This window comes from Pelodiscus sinensis, chromosome 19 (assembly GCF_052426305.1).
Source record: "Pelodiscus sinensis isolate ZL-2025 chromosome 19, ASM5242630v1, whole genome shotgun sequence".
NCBI lineage: Eukaryota > Metazoa > Chordata > Testudines > Trionychidae > Pelodiscus > Pelodiscus sinensis.
In genome coordinates, this window is record NC_143070.1 from 12,778,909 (window position 1) to 12,803,385 (window position 24,477).

General features: G+C 47.5%; 2 protein-coding genes across 2 annotated transcripts in view; both read left to right on the plus strand.

Moving 5' to 3' along the window:
* On the plus strand, positions 1 to 16,654 carry LOC142823198 (killer cell lectin-like receptor subfamily G member 1). The gene is made up of 6 exons (XM_075913799.2): positions 1 to 175; positions 5,226 to 5,324; positions 6,754 to 6,918; positions 9,389 to 9,543; positions 10,177 to 10,289; positions 12,637 to 16,654. Exons 1-6 carry the CDS (start codon positions 88 to 90, stop codon positions 12,758 to 12,760), a joined length of 744 nt encoding a protein of 247 aa, XP_075769914.2. The 5' UTR covers positions 1 to 87; the 3' UTR covers positions 12,761 to 16,654.
* The window catches only part of LOC142823078 (killer cell lectin-like receptor subfamily B member 1B allele C), a 21,921-nt gene continuing 12,800 nt past the window's right edge, over positions 15,357 to 24,477 (plus strand). The window contains exons 1-2 of the mRNA XM_075913366.2: positions 15,357 to 15,432; positions 24,161 to 24,259. Coding sequence (XP_075769481.2) covers positions 15,357 to 15,432; positions 24,161 to 24,259 — 175 coding nt within the window. The remainder of the gene's footprint in view (positions 15,433 to 24,160; positions 24,260 to 24,477) is intronic.

Sequence of the window (24,477 nt, forward strand, 5' to 3'; positions counted from 1 at the left end):
CCCTGAGCTGCACAGATCGAGGCTGACGGCCAGTTAATGGGGGGCCTCCTTTCCCCACTCTGAGCCCTGGAGGGACATGCTTGGCCAATGGAGGATGAAGAGGGCTACATGGCGTTAAAACCCCGGCCAAAGCAGAGACAGCCAGGCTGCCGCCCCACTGCACTGGGGGCCCAAGGTAAGTGACTGAGTATCTGCTCTCACGACTCAGAAATTATAGGAGATGGCTTCAAAGAGACCCAAGGGAGCTGAAATTTACTAGGGATTGAGCATCTGCAGCTGTGACAGTCCCAGTGGGGGCTTTTCCGTGCCGTGGGTCAGAGAAGGGTGAGGGAAAGTGGTCTGGGATGAGCAGATGACCCATGGAGTAAAGTAGAACTTACTGCCAGAGAGTGAGTGAAAAATACTCCTTCTGTTTCCAGTGGCACCACTAAGGGCTTGATCCAGCTCATCCAGGGCAGAGGACTGGACTCGATGACCTCTCGAGGTCCCTTCCAGTCCTAGTATTCTATGATATGCACAGGATTTACTACCGTGAGTAGTACCATCGACTTCTGGCATGTTCTTCAGCACTACACAGGACCATTGCACTGAAGGAAAATAGAAAAAGCACCCAGAGAATGTTAGGGGACAACAGATCCATGGGTGATTCTTGACTGATCACTGCTAAAGGTATTTCCATTGAAGATTGAATGAAAGCAATCAAATAAGACAACACTGCTATGACAGACAATGGAAAATGTGCTGTACAGCCTGAACCTCTTTAGTCGAGCACCTCGGCACCTGACCGGTGCCAAATCAGAGAATTTGCCAGACCACAGAAGGCCAATATTGTCTAGCATCATCACCAACACGTCCACTGCTTGCTGGGCTCTGAGAAGACCATTAGGGGTAAATTAGAACTAACAGAACACAGAGAGCCAGCACTGGTGGCTATAAACAAACTTTAGGGGACCGCGGGAAACTTGGCCATACCCATGATAAGTGGACATCTGGCTAACTCAAATCATGCCAGACCACGGATGTTGCCAGACCAGAGAATGCCGGACTAGAGAGGTCCAACTTGTAGTCTTATTATAAAACTTAATTGTATGTAACACCTAAATCAAAATGTGCAACCTCCTTCAGGAGGTTCCCACAGCTTAGGACTTTGGTCTAATTCTAAATGAAGAAGGAAAAACTAGGTAGCAGTTTAAAGACTAACAAGATGGTTTAATAGGTGATGAGCTTTCATGGGCCAGACCCACTTCCTCAGATCATATTCTGGAAGAGAATTGGCACAACCATATATACCAGAGGGATACAATGAAAAAATAAATTCAGATTTAGTGCAGAAGGTGGGGTGAGTCAGTTTTATAATGCTACATAGTTTTGCCTTTTGCTTTAGCAAGATCAGACTAGCACAGCTACCTCTCTATTACTATTCTAAATGAAGACTGATGCTGCATTCTCCAGAAGGACAGTTAGTGAGACACTGTTGCACCAACTAAATGTGAACTTCAATGCTCACAGTCATTAATTCTTTCCTTCCATTCCTGGCTGGGACCGGGGAAATGCTGCAACAAATCTCTCCACTCATTTGCTTGAGATTGTAAAGGAATTTACCAGAATTGTGTTTCTACCCGTTTTGCGCTCACTTTCTGCCAATACTCCTGCTAACAAACTGCCTGGCAGAAGTAATTGCTTGAGGAATTATTAAATGTTTGGAAATGGGGATTTTTTTGGGTTAGGCAAATATTGAAAAATGTGCCCTGAAAACGTCACTGTGAGCTTCCAGCCTGTGTGGCAAAGGCGCCATTTAAAGGGGGTTCTAGGGGAGTTTTTGTACATGAGATCTACACACGGTGGGTGCCCCAGCCCCAGACAGAGTTCTTAAATGCTACACAGCTTGAGTGTGATATGTGACAGGGTTTGAAGCTGAACATTAGATGATCCTGAAAATACTGCCAGGGGCTCCAGTTAAAAGGTAGGAAACAAAGGGTAGGAATAAATGGTGAGCATCAAGGAAGATAAACAGTGGTGTCTCCCCGGGGTTTATATTGGGACCAGGGCTGATTAACATATTGGCTGCGTCTAGACTGGCATGATTTTGCACAAATACTTTTAATGGAAAAGTTTTTCCATTAAAAGTATTTGCGCAAGAGAACGTCTATACTGGCATGTGCCTTTGCGCAAAAGATTTGCTTTTGCGCAACAGCATCCGTGCCAGTGTAGGTGCTCTCTTGCGCAAGAAAGCTCCAATGGCCATTTTGGCCATCGGGCTTCCTTGCGCAAGAAATTAATGTTCCTGTCTACACTGGCCCTCTTGTGCAAGTATTCTTGCACAAGAGGGCTTATGCCTGAGCGGGAACATCAAAGTATTTGCGCAAGAAGCCCTGATTTTATACGTTACAAAGTCAGTGTTCTTGTGCAAAATCTTGCCAGTCTAGACGTGCCCATTCAGAAATAATCTGGAGAAAGAGGTAAACAGTGAGGATGCAAAGTGTTCAGATGATACAAAACTACTCAAAGTTAAATCCGAAGCAGACTGTGAAGAGCTACAAAGGGACCTCACAAAACTAGGTGATGGGGCAACAAAGTGAAGATGAAATTCAGTGCTCAGAAAGGCAAAGTAATCACACTGGAAAATGTGACCCCCACTATACTTACAGCAGTACGCCCACATATTGAGTATTGAATGCAGATCTGGTCATCCCATGTCAAAAAAAGATAGATCGGTTTTGGAAAGGGTACGGAAAATGGTAACAGAAATGATTAAGGAGTATGGAACAACATATGAGGAGAGATTAAAAAGGCTGGGTCTTTTCAGTTTGGAAAAGAGGTCTGTCTCTCTCGCTCTCTCATTTGTATTTGTAATAAAGTAAGAATAAACATTAGCATTGATAACCTGTCAAAAAGTCCTTTAAGTCAGTGTTTCTCAACCAGTGGTACGAGGACCCTTGCGAGTACTCGAGAGAAGTCTGGGGGGGTACGTCAACACAACTGAAATTTGGAGAAAACTGAATTTTTGTTTTAAGTTTTACAGCGCTTTATTATTTTTGTACTTTTTACACTCAAAAATTTCATTGCCTGCCCAGTTATAATTAAATTGTTTAAACAAATGTGTTGCAATGGTTAAAAAAAAAATTATGTGTCTGAAAACTGTAGGTACTGGGGGTACTTATAATTTTTTTAAAGGGGTACTTTATAAAAAAAGGTTCAGAAACACCGCTTTAAGTCACACAGAAATCTGAAATGGCGTCTCTGTTGTGAGAAGTGGGGACTGTAGGAAGCAGAGAGTGAGTGTAGCACAACGCCAATGGGAGGTACACCAGTGTTCCCTCTAATATTTATGTTCATGTGCAGAATGAATTTTGTTATGAGCACCGATGTGAAAGGGATGTGCATCTAGGCTGGATAGAAAATGGGGGAAGGTATCTTTTCCCTGACTGCAGCAGCTCCTGGCAGAGACACCTCTCCCCCGGCTATGGCAGCTCTGTGACTTGCAGAAAGGCATCTCTCCCCACCTCAGCCTTAAGCACTTGTGCATGGCTTGAGAGGCAGCTGCACAGCTAAATTAGGGGGTGACTGAATGTATCTCTCAGGAAGGAGCTGGTGGAGACACCTGGGATAAGTCTACACTGCAGCTGGGACCCTGCTTCCCCTCCCACGCAGAGACGGAAACTCACTCTGCTGGAGCTAGCATGCTACAAATAGCAGCATGGCCATTGCTGCGAGAGGGCAGCCCGGTCTCAGCCCATCTGGGTCCCCTGGACTCCTGGGTCTGAGCTTTAGTGGCTGAATCGAGCCACCGCCCAAGCCGCACCATCCACACGGCTGGTTTTAATCTTAGCTTGAGCAGAGCTACTGCCCGTCTTTCTGTCCGGGTTGGGGATCCTACCTCCCGGCTGCCGTGCCGACACATGTTCAGGGCTGGAGTTCCGGGGTTCTCCGAGTGCAGCTGTTCCTGCTGGGGTGAGAAGGAGCATAACCCATCGAGGGTTCCCACAGGGGAACATGACCCCTGGGTATGTTATTGACCCACATGCTAGAGGATGAAGCTGCATCACCCATAGGGACACTAGAAATCCATTTGCTATGGAAAAGACCCACAATTTGGAGGGGTTTTTTTGGCTTTTTGTTTTTTGTTTTTTAATAGAGACTCTTGAGTATTTACAGTTTGTGAAAAAAAAATTTAAAACACATATTAACCAACTGTACGGCAAGACCCAGTATCACTTCTTCAGTGCACACAACTGCCCCTTCTCGTGGTTGATTTCTGAATGCTGTTTAACATGACAAGGCTAAAAATATTCCAATAAACTGGTTCTGGCGCATGGAGGTTACTCAATGGCATAGCGGGAGCGAAGTTCTGGTTTTAATGCATCTCAGCGTTATTCTCAGTTCTCCTCCAGGACTAACTCAGAACGTGAACAGTGTTCATATAAAAAGCAAGTTTTGATTTATTTTTGGTGCATTTTTACACACAATTTCCTGGAAAATATAGACTACAGACGTGCACGTGGGGTAGCTGTAAGAGAAGCAAATTGAAGTTCTGTTATTTTTTTTGCATTGTAACATTTCATGATAATGACCGGCGGCAAACTGATCTAAAACGTGTAACTATATCTCTAAAACATTGTGTTCAACTGATACCTCTATATCGGGAGTGGGCAATAATTTTTAAAGGGGGGGCCTCTTAATGAATTTTAGTATGTGGTTATGGGCTCGATCCACCCCAATGGGGGTGGTCTGGGGAGTAGCCTTCCCTGAGTTGTCTGGGGCAAGAGGCTTTGAATTAAAAACACAGCAAAGGGCTTACCATTCTCACCCCTGCTGCTACCGCATTGCCTGGCAGCCACCTAGGATTGCTGTGGCTATTTCAAGGGCTCACAGCTCCACCCCATGCTGGGATAGTGCCATGACTGGGAGCCATTTAAATAGGATCCCGCTGCCTGAGCCACAGCCTGGAAACTCACTGGCACGAGCAGCAGGATATAAATAGAAAGCATAAGATGCGGTCTACGGGCCGGATCAACGTGTTAGGTGAGATAGATCTAACCCCCGAGCGGCAAGCCCCATCGTGCCCAGCCCTGCTCTATAGATTGTGGATCAGGAAACTCAAGTTCAGCATTTCAGTTGAATCACAGGAAGACACAGAATTTTTCTTTTAATCAGTGAATTCAGGGAGTGGGGAGGTTAACCACAGAAAATGAGGGCCCTTGCTCACCAAACCCTGACTCTTCCAGGTTCCCCTCAGTACCAGCACTGGATCTGGGTCACTCTGGGGCTGGCCGGGGCTGGGTGCCTTGTCCTGTTGGTAGCTGTGATCGCGCTGGCTGTTCGGGGTAAGTGGTGCGAGGCTGCAGAGCAGTCACGTGGATGTTATTCCTTCTAGAGAGTCACTCGCTTCGTCACTTGTGTGGGGCTGACTACACCTCCCAGGGGCTCGTGGCAGCCAGACCCCTCCCGCATCCCATCTATACCCCTCCGTGTGTTTCTCCCCACATACCATTGTCCCCCCATTTGCCAGGGGCTCTGTGTCTTCCCCTCCCTCCATGCCAGGGGTTCTATGTGTCCCTGCCATTCCTCCCTCCCCCTAAAACCAGGGTCACACATTATCCCCCATGGCTCCCTCCAGTTTGTATCAGCACCAAAGTGGACACATGGGGCTGCTGGGAGGTTACAGCCTGGGGTTCGAGTGGCTAGTGGGGGGGACAGACTGGGATGTGGGATCAGAAGGTAGAGGGGTGACAGCACTGAGCCAAGGGCTGAATGGGCATGGGTGTGCAAGGCCACCTGGGGATGGGGGAAGAGGCTGAAGAGACCCATGAGCACAGGAGGTACAGGGACAAAAGCAGACATGCCTGAGTGAATAGGGAAGGTCTGGGGTCAGCCAGTGTCTGTCTGGTGGAGACTCTTCAACACCCCTAACAATCCCATCCCTCGCCCCAAAAGAGAACTATTTTGTACTTCTCACTTCCACACCCGCCAACCCTCCAAGGTTCACTCCAGTCTCTTTTCTTCTCTTTCAGGTTTTCCGTTACCTCTGCCTCCCTCTGTAGACGGATTTGTTTTGCGCAAAAAAAAAAAACCTTTTGCACAAGATTCTTATGCCTCAAAAAAGGAGATATACAGATCTTGCACAAAAAGGGGGGTTTTGCACAAAAACACACCCGTCTACACTGCTAGGCTGTGTCTAGACTGCATCCCTTTTCCGTAAAAGGGATGCAAATTAGACACATCGCAATTGCAAATGAAGTGGGGATTTAAATCTCCCCCCCTTCATTTGCATAAACATGGTTGCTGCTTTTTTCCAGCTCGGAGCTTTGCCGGAAAAAACTGCCAGTCTAGACGGGGCTCTTTTGGAAAATAAAGCCTTTTCCTCTTAAAATAAGGAATAAGGGATCTTTCGGAAAAGGCTTTATTTTCCAAAAGATCCCCGTCTAGACTGGCGCTTTTTTCTGGCAAAACTCCGAGCCAGAAAAAAATGGCAGCCATGTTTATGCAAATGAAGCGGGGGGGATTTAAATCCCCGCTTCATTTGCAATTGCGATGTGTCTAATTTGCATCCCTTTTACGGAAAAGGGATGCAGTCTAGACACAGCCCTAGTTTTTACACAAAAACCTCTTGCGCAAAAAACATCGGAAGAGATTATGCAAATGAAGCATGAGAAAATGCTAATGACTGCTTCATTTGCATTGCCTCTTTTCTGCAAAAAAAAAAAAAAAAAAAGTAGTTTAGACATAGCCTTAGTGACTGACACTGTTTTGAAGTTTCCCAGTTGCAGGTCTCTGGTGACAAACAGAGCAGAGAGGCTTGGAATACATCAGAGAACAGGGAAACCAGAATCAAAAGCACTAAATGCAGCTTCTACCTGGAGGATTTCCAGTCTCGCTTGAAATCAATTCTATGCGAACCCCGGCATGGCAGCTTGGCAGGTAACCTGGTCACTTTTCCTGGAGGAATCTGCAGGACTCTCACTGTGACTGAAGACATGTCTCCATATTGAAGGGATACGATCAACTTGAAATACAAGAGGCTGGCTTCTCATTCATACCAAGGTCCTTTTATTTGTACCCCACCTAGTCCAGCCACCTCCTGCTGCTCAAAAGCCTTTCATAAGCCCTCAAAAAGAATCATGAGATTTGACAAAAACAACATTTTGGGGATTTTTGTTACTTTCTAATTTCTAGGCACCTAAAGCCAGATTTTTAAGCTTTTTTCATAAAACTTTTTTTAAACAAACTAAACTGCACTTAATCACCTGACTCCAAGAAAAACATACACACACAAATCACAAGACTTGCGATAAAAATGTGAGAATTGCCAACATGTGCAATGAAAAGGATGTTAAATGTGCAAGAACGTTTCTGTTCCGGGTAGGAGAGGGGAATTGAACCAAAAATTGGAAACAATCGACTGAAACGTTTTTTCTGTGGTGATTTTCATTCTGGCAAAAAGGCAAATTTTGGCCAAGAAAAGTGGGCAGAAAATTCTCCTGGTAACTACAGCAGGAAACAATGTTCAGCCAGCAGGGTGATCTGTATTTTGACAGGGTACCTTTTAATGCTTTAGACACAATTGTGCTGGGCTATATCACCCCGGTGCTGCGGTCTTCTTTCATTGCATCACTCCCAGCTCGAGGATTCAAGGCCAATGCTGGAAGGGCCTGCTACGGTACCAATATGGTTATTTTACTCTTTCCTTATTTGCCTGAACAATCAGGTGAACAAGAAATAGGTCTGAGTGCACTTGTAGGCTCTCAAGTTTTACATTGAAAAATAAAACAATGCAGGGTTTTTTGTACATAATTCTATATTTGTAAGTTCAACTTTCATAATAGATTGCACAATGCTACTTGCACTAGGTAAACTGAAAAATACTAGTTTTTACCATGCAAATATTTGTAATCAAAACTGAATATAAAGTGAACGCTGTACACTTTGAATTGTGTGTTGCAACTGAAATAAAAATATTTAGAACGTGTAGAAAACAGCTAAAAATATTTAAATATCTGGTATTCTATTATTAGTAGTGTGATTGACACTTGACGGCCTTGGTAATTATTGATTTGTACTGCAGTAGTACCCAAGGGTCCACTCATGCCAGATGCTGTAAAACATTTTTTTAAAATTCCTGCCCAACTGAGCTTATAATTAACTAACAATAAATAATAAATCTCAGCTATTAGAGAAGCAGCAGTGACATCTGGTAGTCAGAGGAATTCCCACTGCCAGAGTGCAGGAAGGGTGGAAGATGCATCCCACAGCCTGCTGACATTGCAGGGTAGGCAATTTGCAGTCACCCAAACCGGAATCTGGACCGACTCAGATCCCCATATTCAAGAAGTACTATGGGATTTTCAGTCCCTTGCTTTTAGCGCTGCCTGAGTCCTGGCACTGGCAGGGCACAGCGCCCCCTACTGCCAGACTGCAACGCTGACATTTAAAGTGCAGAAAGCTGCAGTGCAGTTAAGTGGCAGTGTATGTTTAGCCTGAGTTTCCCTTGAGGTCTCCTGTAGACCCGCCTCTGGTCACCTTTTAAGAGCCGAGATGGTCCAGTCGAGATACTCCCAGCCAGAGACTCCAGCACTAAGCCCAGAAGAGGACTGAATAAGAGCAGGTCTTTAGTAAGACATGAACACCAGGTAAAAGCTTCAATCTGTGACAACATGGTTCAGTCCTGGCCTACAGCATGCCTGGCTTTTTGGGCACTGCTCTGGGGAAAGCCCTCCCCACTTTTCCAATAGGGAAAATGGGAAGAGTAAAGTGTTTTCCTCCCATGAACACTAAATGAATCCCCCACCCCCATAAAATATACACACTGGTTACGTCTAGACTGGCATGATTTTCCGCTAATGCTTTTAACGGAAAAGTTTTCCGTTAAAAGTATTTGCGGAAAAGAGCGTCTAGATTGGCACGGACGCTTTTCCGCAAAAGCACTTTTTGCGGAAAAGCATCCATGCCAATCTAGACGCGCTTTTGTGCAAAAAAGCCCCGATGGCCATTTTCGTGATCGGGGCTTTTTTGCGCAAAATAAATCTGAGCTGTCTACACTGGCCCTTTTGCACAAAAGGACTTTTGCCCGAATGGGAGCAGCATAGTATTTCCGCAAGAAGCACTGACAATCTTACATGAGATCGTCAGTGTTCTTGTGGAAATTCAAGTGGCCAGTGTAGACAGCTGGCAAGTTTTTCCGCAAAAGCAAGTGCTTTTGCGGAAAAACTTGCCAGTCTAGACACAGCCACAGAGTCCAAAAAATGAACAATTTCAACTAAACTAAAAACTTTCATTTGGGTCCAAATGGCATTTTTTACCATTAAACCAGATCTTTGAACAAGAGTTTTCAGCCGGATGCAGTTTGCATGTTCAGAACTGATGACACCTCTGTTCCTAACTCGCCCTTCAGGGGGTGCCGGGTGCAAACTTTGCCCCACGGACTGGCTGCTGCGTGGGGACAAGTGCTACTGGCTGTCGGAAGAGCGGAAAGACTGGGCTTGGAGCCAGAAGGACTGCTTGGGGAAGAGCTCGCGACTGCTCGTGCTCCAGAGCCAGGAGGAGATGGTAAAATATGGGCTCAAACTCCAACTGGAGAGAGTCGTGTGTCCTTAGTTACAATCCCCGGGCAGCTGTGATTGTCCTGCCTGGGTCTCCCCTGTCTCATTTCTCCTTTTCCAAACCCCACACTGTAGGGGTTGCTCCCCTTCTGGGGATTTGGCTTGTTTCAAGCTGCCCAGAACAGCACAGATCTCCCTCCCAGACTTGTCGTCTGGCTGCCACAGGCTTTCCACTCTCAGGCCCCTGAGTGGAGCAAATCACCACTCTCTTAAGCCATCCAATTGCCCCCTGCCCTAACTGACCTTGGGCTCCACCAGGCCTGGCTCCCGGTCATCTGCTTCCACCACTTGGGCCTGGGCTGAGAGGTAAATTAATCTCCTGTGAGGCTGATCCCAGGACTCCCTTAAAGGACCAACTCACCCCAAGGACTGATGCTGGTGTTACCAGGTCTGCCCAGACAGTCACATTTCCCTGCACTGCCCAGGGGTGAGGGTGAGTTAGCTCAGGTGCTGATGGGTTCTCCAGCTGGCAACCTGGGCAGAGCCACCGGATCCCGGAATGGGCATCTAATGGGAGCGCTAAGGGAATTCTAGCCTGTTAGAGCAAATTCAGCCCTCTCCCTCTGCTTGGCCCTCACAGGACTCCGTACAGAATGTTACGCAAGGTGAAAACTTTATCTGGATTGGCCTTAAAGCGATACCTCGCGGGGGAAAGTGGACCTGGGTGGACGGCTCCCCGTTAGACCCAGCGCGGTGAGTGCTGCCTTGTGTTTCCTGTTTGAGCTGTTTGAAGAAAGCTTCCTTTGTACAACTTGCTGATGTTCAATGTCCAGCGTCTGTTTAAGGCCTGGCTTGCACCTGAACATTTCACCAGTGTGGCTATGGCAGTTAAGGGTATTTTTCCTAACATAGCAGAGGGACTGGGGGGGAAGGGGCAGTAAGGGCCCTAATATTATGACATTTACCCCCATATACCTGTGCTTACAGCAGGGTAGCCTATCCTGAACAGGAAAACTGGCATAAGCTGTAGTGGTAGAAGCACCTATAGACATGTCCAGACCTTGTCTACACTGGAGGGTTTCCAGTGTAACTGAACCAGAAACACCTCCTAGGGTGCGTCTAGACCACATTCCTCTTTCGAAAGAGGAATGCAAATGAGGGAAATCGAAAATGCAAATGAAGCACAGGTTTTAAAATCTTGTGCTTTATTTGCATAATCTCGTCCGATGGCTTTTTCGAAAAAGGTGTTTTCGAAAAACAAAAATCAGTCTAGATGCAGTTCTTTCAAAAAAAAGCCCCTTTTTGGGGAAAAAAACCCTGTAAATCTCATTTTTTTCAGGAGTAAGGGTTCATCTAGACTGATGGATGGGGGCTAGAAGTCATCTCTCTTCACTGAGGTGCTAGTTAGTCCCTTTGCTCCAATCCCTCTTTATTTACTCACAGGAGAGAATGAGGGAGACCTCCCCCCACGCCCCTCTGACTAACCCCTAGCTCAAGTGGCCAGAAGAGGCTCCCCTGCAGCCACAAGGGAATTTGAACTGGGGTCTCCCACTTTCCAGCTCAGCGCCTGAACCCCTGGGCTTCAAGCGGTCACAGTGTTTGTCTCTCCTTGCTGTTTGGTGGCTGCTCAGCTCTGGGCCCCAGCCAGGACGTGGCCTTTGAACCCTACCAGCTCAGAGCCCTCCGGGTAGAACCTGCCCTGCTGTGTCCCCTCATTTCTCAAACTGGGGGTGCCTTTTACCCAGCTTTGGTTTTTCTAAGGAAAGCCTCTGACCCACAACAAAAATCAGTCGTGGGTCACACCCAGCCCTACGGGAGGGAAGGGGGAGTTCAGAGGCACTGGTCTGCCCCTAGGATCTGGGGTGAGGCCAGAATTGAGGGGTTTAGAATGTGATAGGGGGCTCAGGACTGGGAGTTTTATCATGTGGGAGGGGTTCAGGTGCTGCTGTGGCTCTAAGGCCCTGCACCACTCCCACAAGCTGCCAGGATGTGATCAGGTGGATCTACATGGTGCCTGAAGTCCACACCTGCAGGTGCCACCCCTGCAGCTCCCACTGGCTGCAGTCCCCACCAATGGAAACCTCAAGGGTAGATGCATGTGGACTCTAAGCTTCCCTGATCAGACTGGCATCCTATTCCCCCTGCATAGTGGGGCAAGCTCTTCGTTTCAGCCCTGCAGTGGCTGTGGGTGGCGCCATAGCTCAGAGCTTCCAGCACATGACAAAGACTTGCCCTGGGCCAGATGAAATTAAGCCAGATCCAGCCTGCAGGCCAGAGATCCCCTGGCCCTGCAGTAGAATTTTATAACTCTGCACCCAATATAGCCACATCTAGCAGGACAATGATGATCAGCAAATTATGAATTTTCAAATGACACCTCACAAGGCAGGCTTTAACATGCGAAGGGGGGACGGGCATAGGGATACAGACTGTCACACATGCTGACCAGCTCAGGGCCCACAGGTGCATTAGACAGGGGAATGTCTGGATTCTGCTAGTTCGTACATCACACTGGGGTGTGGGCAGCCGGCAGCCTAGAGGGAGGCAGCCAAGTGCATGCCCAGAGGCAGGCACGAGCGCCCAGGAAACCTCCCCTCTGAACATTCAGGAGCAGCCAGGGTTTGGTGGCAGCTGAGCCGGGGTTTGGTGAATCCCAGGGGAAAGCGGATTTGGGATGGAGGGGCCTGAAGGAGCTGTTAGGCTCTTTAGTCCCTTTGTGAATCCAGCCCTCACCGTTCATCTGGACCAGCTCTCTGGCTCCCTGTGGCTGCCCCTTACCCAGGTCTCCTCTCACCCCTGAGACTCTGACTTGGCGTTTTAAAGGGACATTGAGCTGTGGGAGGTCTGGGTGACCAATGACAAAATGCCAAGTCACTGACCCCATGAAATTCAACCTCGTTCATTCCTTGCCAGAAACCCTTTCACCTCCTAGGCTGTCAGCTGGACTGATGCTCTGCAGGGTAGTGACAGAGACAGACAATTCCACAGCCAAGGTTCCCAGCAGAGCGAGGCGGGGGAGAGGCGGGGGGAGGTATCATTGAAGGGCCTTTCCTTGTTACGGGGACCCCCAGCGCTACTGATGCTGCCTTCAATCCTGCAGCTTCTCTGTGTTGGGCCCGGCAGACGGGAACAGCTGCGGCTGGATCAAAGGCAGCCGGATTCACTCGGAGACGTGCGGCGCGGAGCTCAAATGGATCTGCCAGAAGGACGCTGCCGTGATCTAAACGGTGGGACGAAGGAGCCGTGTCTGGGTATCTAGGAGGAGCAGCACCCTGGGTTCAGGCTCAGCCAGCGGGTTTGCAGAGCTCAGAGCTGGGGCGGAGCCCCGGGAGGCGATGGGACTCAGGTGCCTCTGGCAGTCACAGCTCTTCCCTCCATCCTTCACCCTGGGCAGCCCCTGGGGAGAGATTTGTACCTGCCCTAAACCTGCAGTGAGTTCCCGCCCCGTGCTGCTTCCCGGGATACGCGTTAGGGATGTTAGGAGGGGAGCAAATAGCAAAGCGTGTCATCGATAGAATTTCTACACGACTAGTCGATAAGGGAGGAAGCTTCCAGGAGCCTCCCCACTGCAACACTGCAGTTTAACTGTAGTAGGCTCCCTGCCCTGGCTGGGGCCCACTGCAGGCCAAGGCTGTTTCATGGCAGCACCCCCTGCTGCCTCTGAGAGAGGCAACAGTGAGGGGGGGAGGAGGGAAGGGGCAGCACTGTGGTGATAGTGCTGGGGGGAACCAGCTTTTAAGTCGGTACAGAGTAGAAGGGGGGGAAATGTGAGTAGGCAAATAGTTGACTCAAGTACTCAAGTACCCGGATAGTCAACTACTCGCTTATATCCCTAGTACTCACGGCTGGGAGGCACCTTGCCACCACCTGCCTCTAGCATGCAATCAGCTCCCCAACTCTGCCCCTGTAAGCTCTCCTCCATGCCTCGCAGACCAGCTGTCACTCGGCAAATTAGCAGCAGGCTCCCCTCACTCCCGAGCATCCCCTTGCAGCATCCAGACCCTGGGACACGGGACACACAAAGTCACCTGGTGCTGCTTCCAAAGTCATAACCAGGATGTGTAATTGCAGCCTGCCAGCCATACCTGGGTCACTCTCTGGTTTTTCCAGTCTTGGTTACACAGCAGAGTGACCCCAATACATGCCCAGTCCTGGATTTCCCCCCAGAAATATAGATTCTGTGTTGCCCAGCCTTCTCCTGGATGGGCTTGAGAGACTGGGATTGTTTTTGCTTTAAGGGAACCAGACACACAAATGTGCCACTTTAAATGGAATTACTAGGGTTGCCAGGTGTCTGATATCAACCCGGTCAGTCCGGAATTTTTGCCTCCTGTTCTGTAAAAAAAATTAGAAAATACCGGACACCTAAAATGTCTTGTATTTTCTGATTTTTTCCTGGCCAGGAGGCAAAAATCCTGGTTCCACAGGGGAGCTGTCTGGCCCGGAGCAGGGAGACAAGCCTGTTAGGGCCAAAAAGCCTGAAAAGCGTTTCTTAAAGGGGCCACGCCTTTTTTCTTTTTTCTTTCCCTTTTTTTTTTTTTTTGCTTAACAATTCTCAGGGTGCTTTTTTTTTCTTGCTCAACAACTTTGGTCTCCTCCTTTTTTTTTCTCTCAACAGAATTTTTTCCCTCATGGGTTTTTTTGGGGGAGGGAGGGTATTCGGTATTTTTGGTTAAACTATCTGGCAACCTTAAGAGTTACGCAGACAACAGAAACACACTGGATTGGGTTTAACAGTAATACAAGCTTATTAACCAAAGAAGAGAGGATTTTAAGGTTGTGTAAGCACAGGCCATAAATAAAGGAAGAGTTTTATCTAGTTCTAAAACTTAAACTACAGAGGATTCAAAGTCAAGGCCTTACCCCAGCTTTCCAACACCACTGCCCAAACCTTTCAAGCCAGGCCCATGCCCACAAAGTCCAATGGCCATTTCTATTGTCTTCATAGGTCCAAAGAGAGAGAGGCTGTGGGGAGCTGGTGCTAGTGCTCCAGCTACAGCAACACACACCTCCCCTCCTCCTCCCACCGCATGTGGCTGATGTGCCAGTGCCAGCTGTCCCTGCTTCTGGAGGGAGGGAGCCCTGCACCTCACAGGCCTGATCAAGGCAAGCCACAGCTTGGATCCCTCCCAGGGGCTGTAGGTTCCCCACTTCTGCTGTATGGCTTGGAGCATCTGAGAAATCATCTTGATAGTGATCGACATTTGGAGTAATCAGGTCACAATTAATTCATGCACAATGCTCCACCTTAGAATTTCCCCTTCCCCCCTATCTCCATGTGGGTTCCATTTCTGACTCCAACACGTGTGTGAACAATGATCTGGACACTTCATTGGCAGCACAGAGGGAATAAGATCACACGATCAAAGGGCTGTTAGAGCTGGATATATAACCCCCCCAGGGATCCAGCTCTCACTGTTTCCCTGGATAGTAGGCAGGGAAAAGCAGCAAGCTGACGATGCTGTGCAATGAACGAGGTTTTCTCTCTCTTGTCCTATCATGGTGTCTCTCTCTGGTCTGAAAAAAATCTTCCTCTCTACTTTTGGAGAAGAATCTGAATGACCCCTCCACTTACCTTATTAAATGAAATTTACAAAAACCAATTGCAGCTCATTTTCAATGAAGTGTGCAGGGGAGGGAACGAAGTCCTTATGTGCGCTGCTCGGTATCCGCATTTCCTGTGTGGTTTCATAGAAGAGCGGCCGGTGCTCACGGGAGCCCGGAGCTGCACAGATCACGCCTGATGGCCAGTTAATAGGGAGCCTCCTTTCCTCGCTCTGAACCCTGGGCTGGAAATCAAAGCAGGGACTCGCTTGGGCAATGGAGGGCTACCCGGTATTAAACCTCCGGTCAAGGGAGAAGCAGCCAGACTGCCCTGCTTTGGCTGCAGCCCAAGGTAAGTGACTGAGCATCATCCCAGAGCATTTTGCCACACAGCAACTACTGGGGGTGGCTTCTTAGGGACCCAAGGGAGATGAAATTAACTGAGAGTTAGGTGCCCAGCTTCACTGGGCCGCTCTGACAGCCCAGGGTGGGGCCTTTGCATGTCATGGCTCAGAGAGGGGGGAAGAGGGAAAGTGCCCTGGGATGAACAGACAATCCATGGAGTGAAACACAACTCACTGCCAGAGAGTGAGTGAAATTACTCCCTGCACTTCCAATGGCACCGCTAAGGGCTTGTCTGGCGAACACTCAATTATCGCCCTGCGATTTCCTACCGAGAACAGCACCATCGACTTCTGGCATGTTCTACAGCCGTGCACAGTGAACGTGCCCACTGGGAAGGTATCAAACCAACCGAGCACCCAGTAAATGTTGGGGCCATGACAAATGACAGGGGTGCTGCATGACTGGCCACCGGTATGTGTATTTTCCCTGGCCACTGAGTGCAAACCATTGGATAGGAGCATGCTGCTGTCACAGACAGTGGAGAATGGGCTGTGATGAAATCTAATGTCCATGGGCATTCAGGAGGTTCCCACAGTGTAAGATCTTGGTCTGAAAAACGACCGATTCTGCACTTTTGGTAATGACAAGGTAGCCAGATGAGGTGGCACCAATTGAAAATGAACCTCAGTGGTCACGGCCGCTAATTCTTTCCTTCCATTCCCAGCGAGGACTGGGGATTATATGGCATTACATCCCTCCTTCTACTGAATTTTAACCACAACCACAGCTGCATGGCGGCCCTTTTCATGCTCACTTTCTGCAACTGTCCCAGCTGTCAAGAAATCCTTCCCCTTGTGAGATCCAGGGCCCAGGAGGCCTTGCTCCTCTGTGGTGTCTGGAGCTCCTGAACCCCAGGATCTGGGTGTCACTGGGAACTGGAGAGCCTGGGTAACTCCAAAAGGGGCCTGATTTCTCTCCCCTCTCCCACTGGAACTAGGATCTGGGGCCCAGCCTGTCTGGTGAGGTCTTTGCCTTTCTCTCTGCTGTCCCTCCACCCAGATCCGGGGGCTTCTTGCCTCCCTGCAGAGTCTTGCTCCTGTCCCCGTGTGGGTCAGGATCTGGGGAGACGGGGTCTGTTCCTACAGGGGAGGCTGGGAGGGAAGGGATGGGTTTGCTGGGCTATGAAATCTAGGGTTGCCAGATGGTTTAACCAAAACTACTGAACACCCCCCCTCCTCCCAAAAAAATGGGGAAGAATTTTGTTGAGGAAAAAAAGGGGGAGACCAAAATTGTTGAAAAAAAAAGAAAAGGACCCTGAGAGTTGTTAAGCAAAAAAAAATTAAATAATAATAATAATAATAATAATAATAATAATTAAAAAAAACCTAGCATGGCCCCTTTAAGAAATGCTTTTGAGACTTTTTGGCCCTAACAGGCTGCCGACGACCGTTCCGTCTGCCATATTGTGTCCCTGCTCCGGGCCAGACAGCTTCCCTGCAGAACTTGGTAAGCACCCAGGATTTTTGCCTCCTGTCCATGAAAAAAAATCAGAAAATACCAGACATTTTAGTGTCCGGTATTTTCTGAATTTTTTTACCAGACAGGAAGCGAAAATACCGGACTGTCTGGGCTGATACCAGACACTTGGCAACCTTAGTGAAATCAGCCCCCAGCGGGGAAGGACTGGGAGATTCCCGTGGTTGGGCACAGGTAGGATCAGGCAGGTCAAAGCCTAGTAGGGAAGGATCCTGCCCTGGGATTCCACTGGGGGACGAGTTCGATGGGACCTTTAGAGGCATTTTTTTAACATCTTGTTTCCATGGAAACAAAGAGCCTGTGATCTGTCCCCAGGATGGCTCAGTGCCGGGAAGGGAAACTCCTAGTTCAGCTCCCCGCACGGCCAGGCACTTGACCTGGCCACCCAGGGAATGGGGAGAGGGCAGGGCTGAGCCGGGGGTTGGGGGATCAGGGCAGCTGCTCCTTGGGAGAGATCCCAGCATGGGAACAACAGGCGTTTGCAGCCCCAGAACAAGGAGCACGAGCCGGACACAGGGTCTGGAGCTCATAACTGGCATTTCCAGTGGGATTGCGGATTAAGCCCCAGTAGCGGTGACCCCAGGGCAAGCCCCCGCATGGAAACAGACTGTCTGCCTCTGGGCGTGTCCCATGTGGCCTGGTGGAAGGAATCTCAGCACCGATACCCGCCCTGTCCCCCCACTTCTGCCCTCGTGCGTACCCACAGACAGGGCTTGGTCGTGGAGATCAGTGACAGGATCTAGGCACACACAGGTGAGAGACTAGTGCGCAGCCAGGTGACCAGAATTGCTTGTCTCAGACCCCTGTATCCTCTCCTCTCCTCAGTGCTACTGCCTTTGGGACCCCCATTGACATCACTGACTGCTGCTGTCATTGACCTCATGTGCTTAGACTCATAGAACACGGGAACCAGAAGGGACCTTGAGAGGTCATCAAGTCCAGTCCCCTGCCCTCACGGCAGGAGCAAACACCGTGTCGACCATTCCTGATAGATGTCTGTCCAACCTGCTCTTAAATATCTCTTGAGATGAAGATTCCACAAGCTCCCTAGCAATTTATTCCAGTGTTTAATCACCCTGACGGTTAGAAACTTTTTCCTAATGTCCAACCTTAATCTCCCTTGCTGCAGTTTAAGCCCATTGCTCTTGTCCTGTCCTCAGAGGGCAAGGAGAATAATTTTTCACCCTCCTCCTTGTGACACCCTTTTAGATACTTGAAAACTGCCATCCTGTCCAGTCTCAGTCTTCTTTTTTCCAAACTAAACAAACCCAGTTCTTTCAGTTTTCCCTCATAGGTCATGGTTTCTAGAACTTTAATCATTTTTGTTGCTCTTCTCTGTACCTTCTCCAAATCTTTCTTGAAATGTGGTGCCCAGAATTGGACACAATACTCCAACTGCGGTCTAATCAGCACAGAGAGCAGAAGAATTACTTCTTATGTTTTATTTCTGTTATTTCATCCCAGATATTTGCGTTTTTGGGGGGAGGTTGTGGGGTTTTTTGGTTTTTTGCAATAGCATCACACTGTTGATTCATATTTAGCTGCTGGTCCCCTCTGGCCCCAGATCCATTTCGGCGGTATTCTTTCCTAGACAGTCACTTCCCATTTTTGTGTGTGAAACTGATTGTTCCTTCCTATGTGGAGCACTTTGCATTTGTCCTTATTGAATTTCATCCTATTTGACTCAGACCATTTCTCCACTTTGTCCAGGTCACTTTGAATTATCACTCTGTCCTCCAAAGCACTTGCAACCCCTCTCAGCTTGGTATCATCTGCAAACTTAATTAGCGGACTATACTATTATCTAAATTGTTGATGTAGATATTTAATAGAACCCATGCCAAAACTGATCTCCGTGGAACTCTTCCAGTATAAAATACACTTTTTGGGATTCCCATTTAAAAATGTTACTAAAAAAATTAAATGGAAAAATGTTAACAATCCCTTTTTTAAGAAATCTGAAATAAAAATTATCTTCATAAAAATAACATTGTATTTTTGAAAAATGAAATCTTTTAAATAAATCACGTACATTTTCCTGTCATTTAAAAAATATGAATTAAGAAACCAAGCAAGGCTAGGTCTTATGTCTGCTCGTTTGTTAATAACTGCAGATGCCTTTTGCACAGTATGTAGTTCTTGTGCATAAATAGTTGCATATAAAAAGGTAAGTTTAGATGTTTGAAATAGTAGCTCTACATTAATTTGTCTGTGAGTTTTATCTGAATAATTTTTGCACGTTCAGTCTATCTGGTGTATGGTTTCATCTGCCACTGAAATGCAGCAGTTCTGGGATGTACCATATCGGCAGTTTAGCAGCAACACTTTAGAACAAGAACTAAAGAAGAATACCATAACCACAGTTCCAGAAATAGGTGTTTGTTTTTGTTCCAGTGCTAATCAGACAGGTCCTACAATCTCTAGTAATGCCATTTTTAGAAGTAACTCTAAGAGATGGATATTTATCTGTAGGACATTCAGAATTCTTTATCTGACCACAATAACTTCAACCTCCGATGTTCTGCCTGAACATCTTGACTTCATCCCTCTATTCCTGTTGTTTCATTCAGTACTTCCCATGAGAGATTGTTACAGCCCACACTGAGGCTATGTCCAGACTACAGAGTTTTGTTGGGAAAACGGCCATTTTTCCGACAAAACTTGAGTTACGTCCACACTGCAAGCACGTTCTTTTGACAGTAAATTGAAAGAACAGAGGGCTTTTTGCTCAATTGGTAATCCTCATTCTACGAGGAAGAAGCCTTTTTGCGAAAGAGCTCTTTTGCAAAAAGGCATGTGGACAGGAAAGAGGGAGTTTTTTCAGAAGAGGGAAGAGGAAAAAGCACAGGTGTCCTGGTGGCCATTCTGTCCATAGCAATCACAGCTTACATGCGGGAGAGAGTACATGCAGTCTGGATGCTATCTTTAGAAAAAGCACATCACTTTTTCAATGCTCTTTTGCAGTATGGACGCTCTCTTGTGCAAGAAGTTTTTTTGGAAGATCTCTTCTGAGAAAAGCTTCTTGCACAAGACGCCTGCAATCTAGACATAACCTGAGGTAAATATGCCCTTGCAAAGCCCTCTGCTGTTTGCTTGATTTCTGAGAAAAGAAATGGAGGCGTTCAACAATTAAACTGTTTATTTCAAAACTCTCACACTTCAGGTCCCTCCGCTCCTCACTTTTTGCAATTCACAGAGTAAGCTTGAAAAAACAGCAGAGAAAAACCAAGCCATTTGAAGGACATCCGGATTCCTAACACTCTTTGTCTCTTTAGGGCCTTGTTATTTGCACAGAGACCTTTGCTTTCTGTTCACCGCATAGCCCTGTTACCACTTGTTAACCAGTACTACAGCACCCTTGTGTACTGCATTATTTATTTATTTATTTTGAAAAGCCAGCAGATGAATTTTTATTCATTGCTCTGTTCAAGTTCTCAGAATACATCTTCACAGGCTAAACAGCTCTTTGGGACACCTGTTCTTCCTACAATCATTCCTCCTACAGTGGCATCTCCCCGATATATAAAATCAAACAGAAACATGTATTTTGTGATCACATTTTGGAAACATTATGGAGACAGGTGCGAATCTTGAATAAATTATTAGCGAGTTACGTATGAACTCTTTGCATGGAGCACTCCATTGAAAGACTCCGGTCATCTGAAGAAGTGGGCTGTGCCCACGAAAACTCATGATCCCATCTAGTCTATAAAGTGCTACCAGACCTTTTGTTGTTTTTTTAAGTTTATCCTGTACAGAATAACTCAGCTACCCCCTGAAGCTTCCATTGAAAGAGTAAATTCTCATTCAAATCAATGGACACAGCTGGCCGGGACATCTTTAAAGACCAGGATGACAGAGGTCCAATGATGTAACAGTGGGCCCTTGGGTCCCAGGAGCAAGAGTGCCATGTAAGGAGGGCTTGGGGGCAGTTTGAACCCATCTGGATTTCATACTTGAGGTCTGCTTCAAGTGCATGTCCTCCAGAGACAGGTCTTAATTGCAAGAGTTTGACTGCTTCCAACTTTGCCTTGAGGCAGGGAGTTTGCTTATACACAGAGGGAGGAAAATGATTTAAGATCACAAAAGGCTGGGCAGTCCAGTAACTGCAAGATCATTAGATGATCATGAACACATTGCCAGGGACTCCACTAAAAGCAGGGGTAGGGGGACCTTTTTTGGGTCGGGGGCCACTGACCCACAAAAAATCAAATGAGAAGCAAAAAAAAACCCCAAACCTGACTGATGTGGCCCCCAAATGAGGAGGAGAAAGACACTCCCCACGTTCTCCTATCCCCTCGCATGCCAGAGCCTGAGGGGCAAGCTAGTATATTTTGTGTGCACCAGCCCTGTGGAGAGATGGTGGAGGAGCTGGGGCACTAGCATCAGCTTTCCAATGTTATGGAGAAGCCCTGAAACTCAGGGACTAGATCCAGGCAATCCAGGGCCGCATCCAGCCCCCGGGCCTTAAGCTCCCTACCCCTGACTTACAAGATAGGGGAAAACCTGCATTTGGACCACGGCAGCTCAACTTATACATACATGATCTTGGAATTAGGTAACAATGAGTTGGCAAAATTTGCAGAGGATACAAAATTACTCAAAATAGTGGAGTCTCAGGCTGACTACAAGGTGTTAGGCTGCTTCTACACTGGGAATGTTTGGCGACTAAAATGCTGTTGACAAGCAAAAGCTGCCCAAAATGAAAACCGATCCACCTGGTTTTTCTGCATCCTGCTGTCAACATTTCATGGCCACACTGCCACCACCCTGTGGAGAGTTAGCGCAAAGCACTGTGAGTGAGCAGCCCGCAGGGCAGTGTTGTGGGGAAAGCAGAGCTGATCCCTCTAAATTCTCCTACGGCCTCGTCAGCTGCTGGAGCAGCATCCTAAGCAGCTCTGTGAGCTGTCTATGGTACTGGGGCACGTCAGAGCAGCATAGCGTCTGTCCTCTTTCCCCCGGCTGCAGCAGCTGGCCTGCCGCCATGTTCCTAGCTGTGCAGAACAGGATCATTCCAACGATTAGCTCATTGTTTTTTCCCCAGAGAGAGCAGTTCACTCAGCCGACAGACACTTCCCAGAGGAGAGGAGCGCCTGCCTGCAGGGCAGCAGAGATCAAAACACTGAGCAGAGCCAGCAGGGCAGGCCTTGTGGGATGCTGGTGGAAGCTGGGTCAGTTGACAAAACAAACAGCAGTGTTTATACTGGCTCTTTGGCAACAATAAAGGGAGGTGAAAAGACAAAAGTCTCTCATGGGGTGGAAGGTTTTTTGTTGCCAAAACCGGGTGGTTTTCCCAACAAAGGTCACATTGCAGTGTGAATGCTCTTGCTGTTTTGTTGGCAAAAGGCATTTCACAAGGAATAAGAGAAGTTGAAGGAAAAGTGTTCTTTCTTCCACTTCCAGCCGTGTAGACAGTGCCAAAAGCCTAATTAAGCTATTTCGACTTAAGGCACACAATTGACATAGCTGAAGTTGTGTAGCTTAATTTGACTGTAGCCCTGCTGTGTAGACATACCCTTTGTTTATTTATACTGTCTACACCAGTCCTGGAACAGAGGTGGTCACAGATGGCATGCAGACAAACTCCTCTTTCAGGAATCTCAGCCCATGCACCCTGGTTTGGTTGTAGAAAGCAATGCATAATGTGACTCTAGTTAGAGAAATTAAGGCAGACAGCAAACTCTGGTACTGCTGCAATAGTTCCCCCACAAATACATTACTGCATGCCACAAAATGAACAATAATATTTCTTCAAAGAATGACCAGTGTTCACACCATAGCAAAAATTTTTTTATAAAATTATGTGTAACAGCATCACCTAGTGACTCTGCCATAACAGTGTTTATAGGACAGGGGTCAAAACACAGTACGTATATTGAGAACATGAGAGAAAGGCTAGAGGAGAAGGAAGTTAAGGGGATGTGTCACAGGAACACAAGGTGGCACATATTAGGTGAACAATTTGGAGGTTTCCTAGTTATGGTTTCTTTAAACAAAGTAAGCTAAATTAATTCATCATTAACAGGCCACTTAATTAGCCATAATTACTAGGAAGCTTACATGGGTGTCATATTAAAGGGGAAATTTAAGAAAGGATCTGGAAGAGGGCTGAGAGTGGCTTTACACAACGATTTCAGGAGGGCCCTCCATGCTTACGAGCCAACCAGGAGAAAGGTGCAATACTGCTGCTCTGAGAAATGGATGAAAGAGGCTTCCATTGTTACAGCTGTCCCTATTGTTCTATGGAAAGAGGAACTCCCATATATAGGGCTGCCCATAGAATTTATGGGGCCCTACGCAGTGCTATTAAATCAGTGCGCCCATACCTGATGGCAACCAGAGGGAGTGATTATTTTTAGAGATGTGATTTTATAATCTTCAGCAACACACTAATAAAATATTTTAAAGAAATTTGTAAAGTCGGGTTCTGTTGACTGACACAGTGAATTCCGAAACTGACAGACTCGATCTGGGGTTGGCACCTGTCTGTTAAATGGTTTCATTGCCACTTGACTGGCTCTCTCACGGGGTCAGTGCTCTGCTAATATTCTAGCAGGCTGTGACGGTGAGTCAGGGTTCCCCCTGGTCCTGCAGCCCCATAGCAGCAAGAACAGACTCAGCCAGCCGGTAGAATAGAGAGAGTTTATTGCTTCTCCAGGATACAGCACAGCATAGACATGATGTGCTTATAGGAGTCAGGGCCAGGATGCCTCAGACCCCTTGGGTTAGGGGTCCATTGCCTCCCCTAGACCCTCAGCCCAGGCTGTTTCCTTCATATTTCCCAGCCAGCAACTGACCCTTCCCCCGAAACCTCCCTTCCTTTGTTCCATCCCTGCTCTCAACCGGTCAGACAGGTTGGGTCTTTGCCTATGTGACTTTAGTCAGCCATCCTGCTGGTCAGTGCAACAGTTACCAGCCAGTAGGGGTCACCCCCTGCCCACTACATAACAGATTCTTTTTCATTTGTAAGTTAATGAGCCTCTCTGGAGGAAGCAAAGCCACAGAACGGAGATAGGAAGAGTGGACATTAAAACCCAGTGGTGCCCCAGATTCTCAGGTGCCCCATGCAGCTGCAAATTCTACATATGGGCAAGGAGGGTCCTACCCATGTCAGGAGGCTGCAATAAACTCTGAAGAAGTTTCTTGTTATTTCCCGCAATGGGGGCTGATGGTGTTTCTCCAAATAATGCCTCTTATAGGTGCCCCTCCGTGTCCCCGGTGGCATCGCATCGCTATAGGGGTCGGCTGGGCTGGGAACATCATCCTGATAATAGCTGTGATAGCGCTGAGGATTTGGGGTAAGTAGCACCGATCTGTTTATCCATTCGGGTTCAGTGGTGCATCACGAATTCTCTTCTCATCCCCAAATCTGAAGGATATTCCGTTCCTGATCCCAGTCCGTTTGTGAATGAAACTCTGGGCATTACATCCCCACCAGGGGAAAATGTTACAGGAATAAGGTGTAGGTAAGAAATGGATGCATGAAACTCGTGTGACCCAGCTAAGATTGGTTACA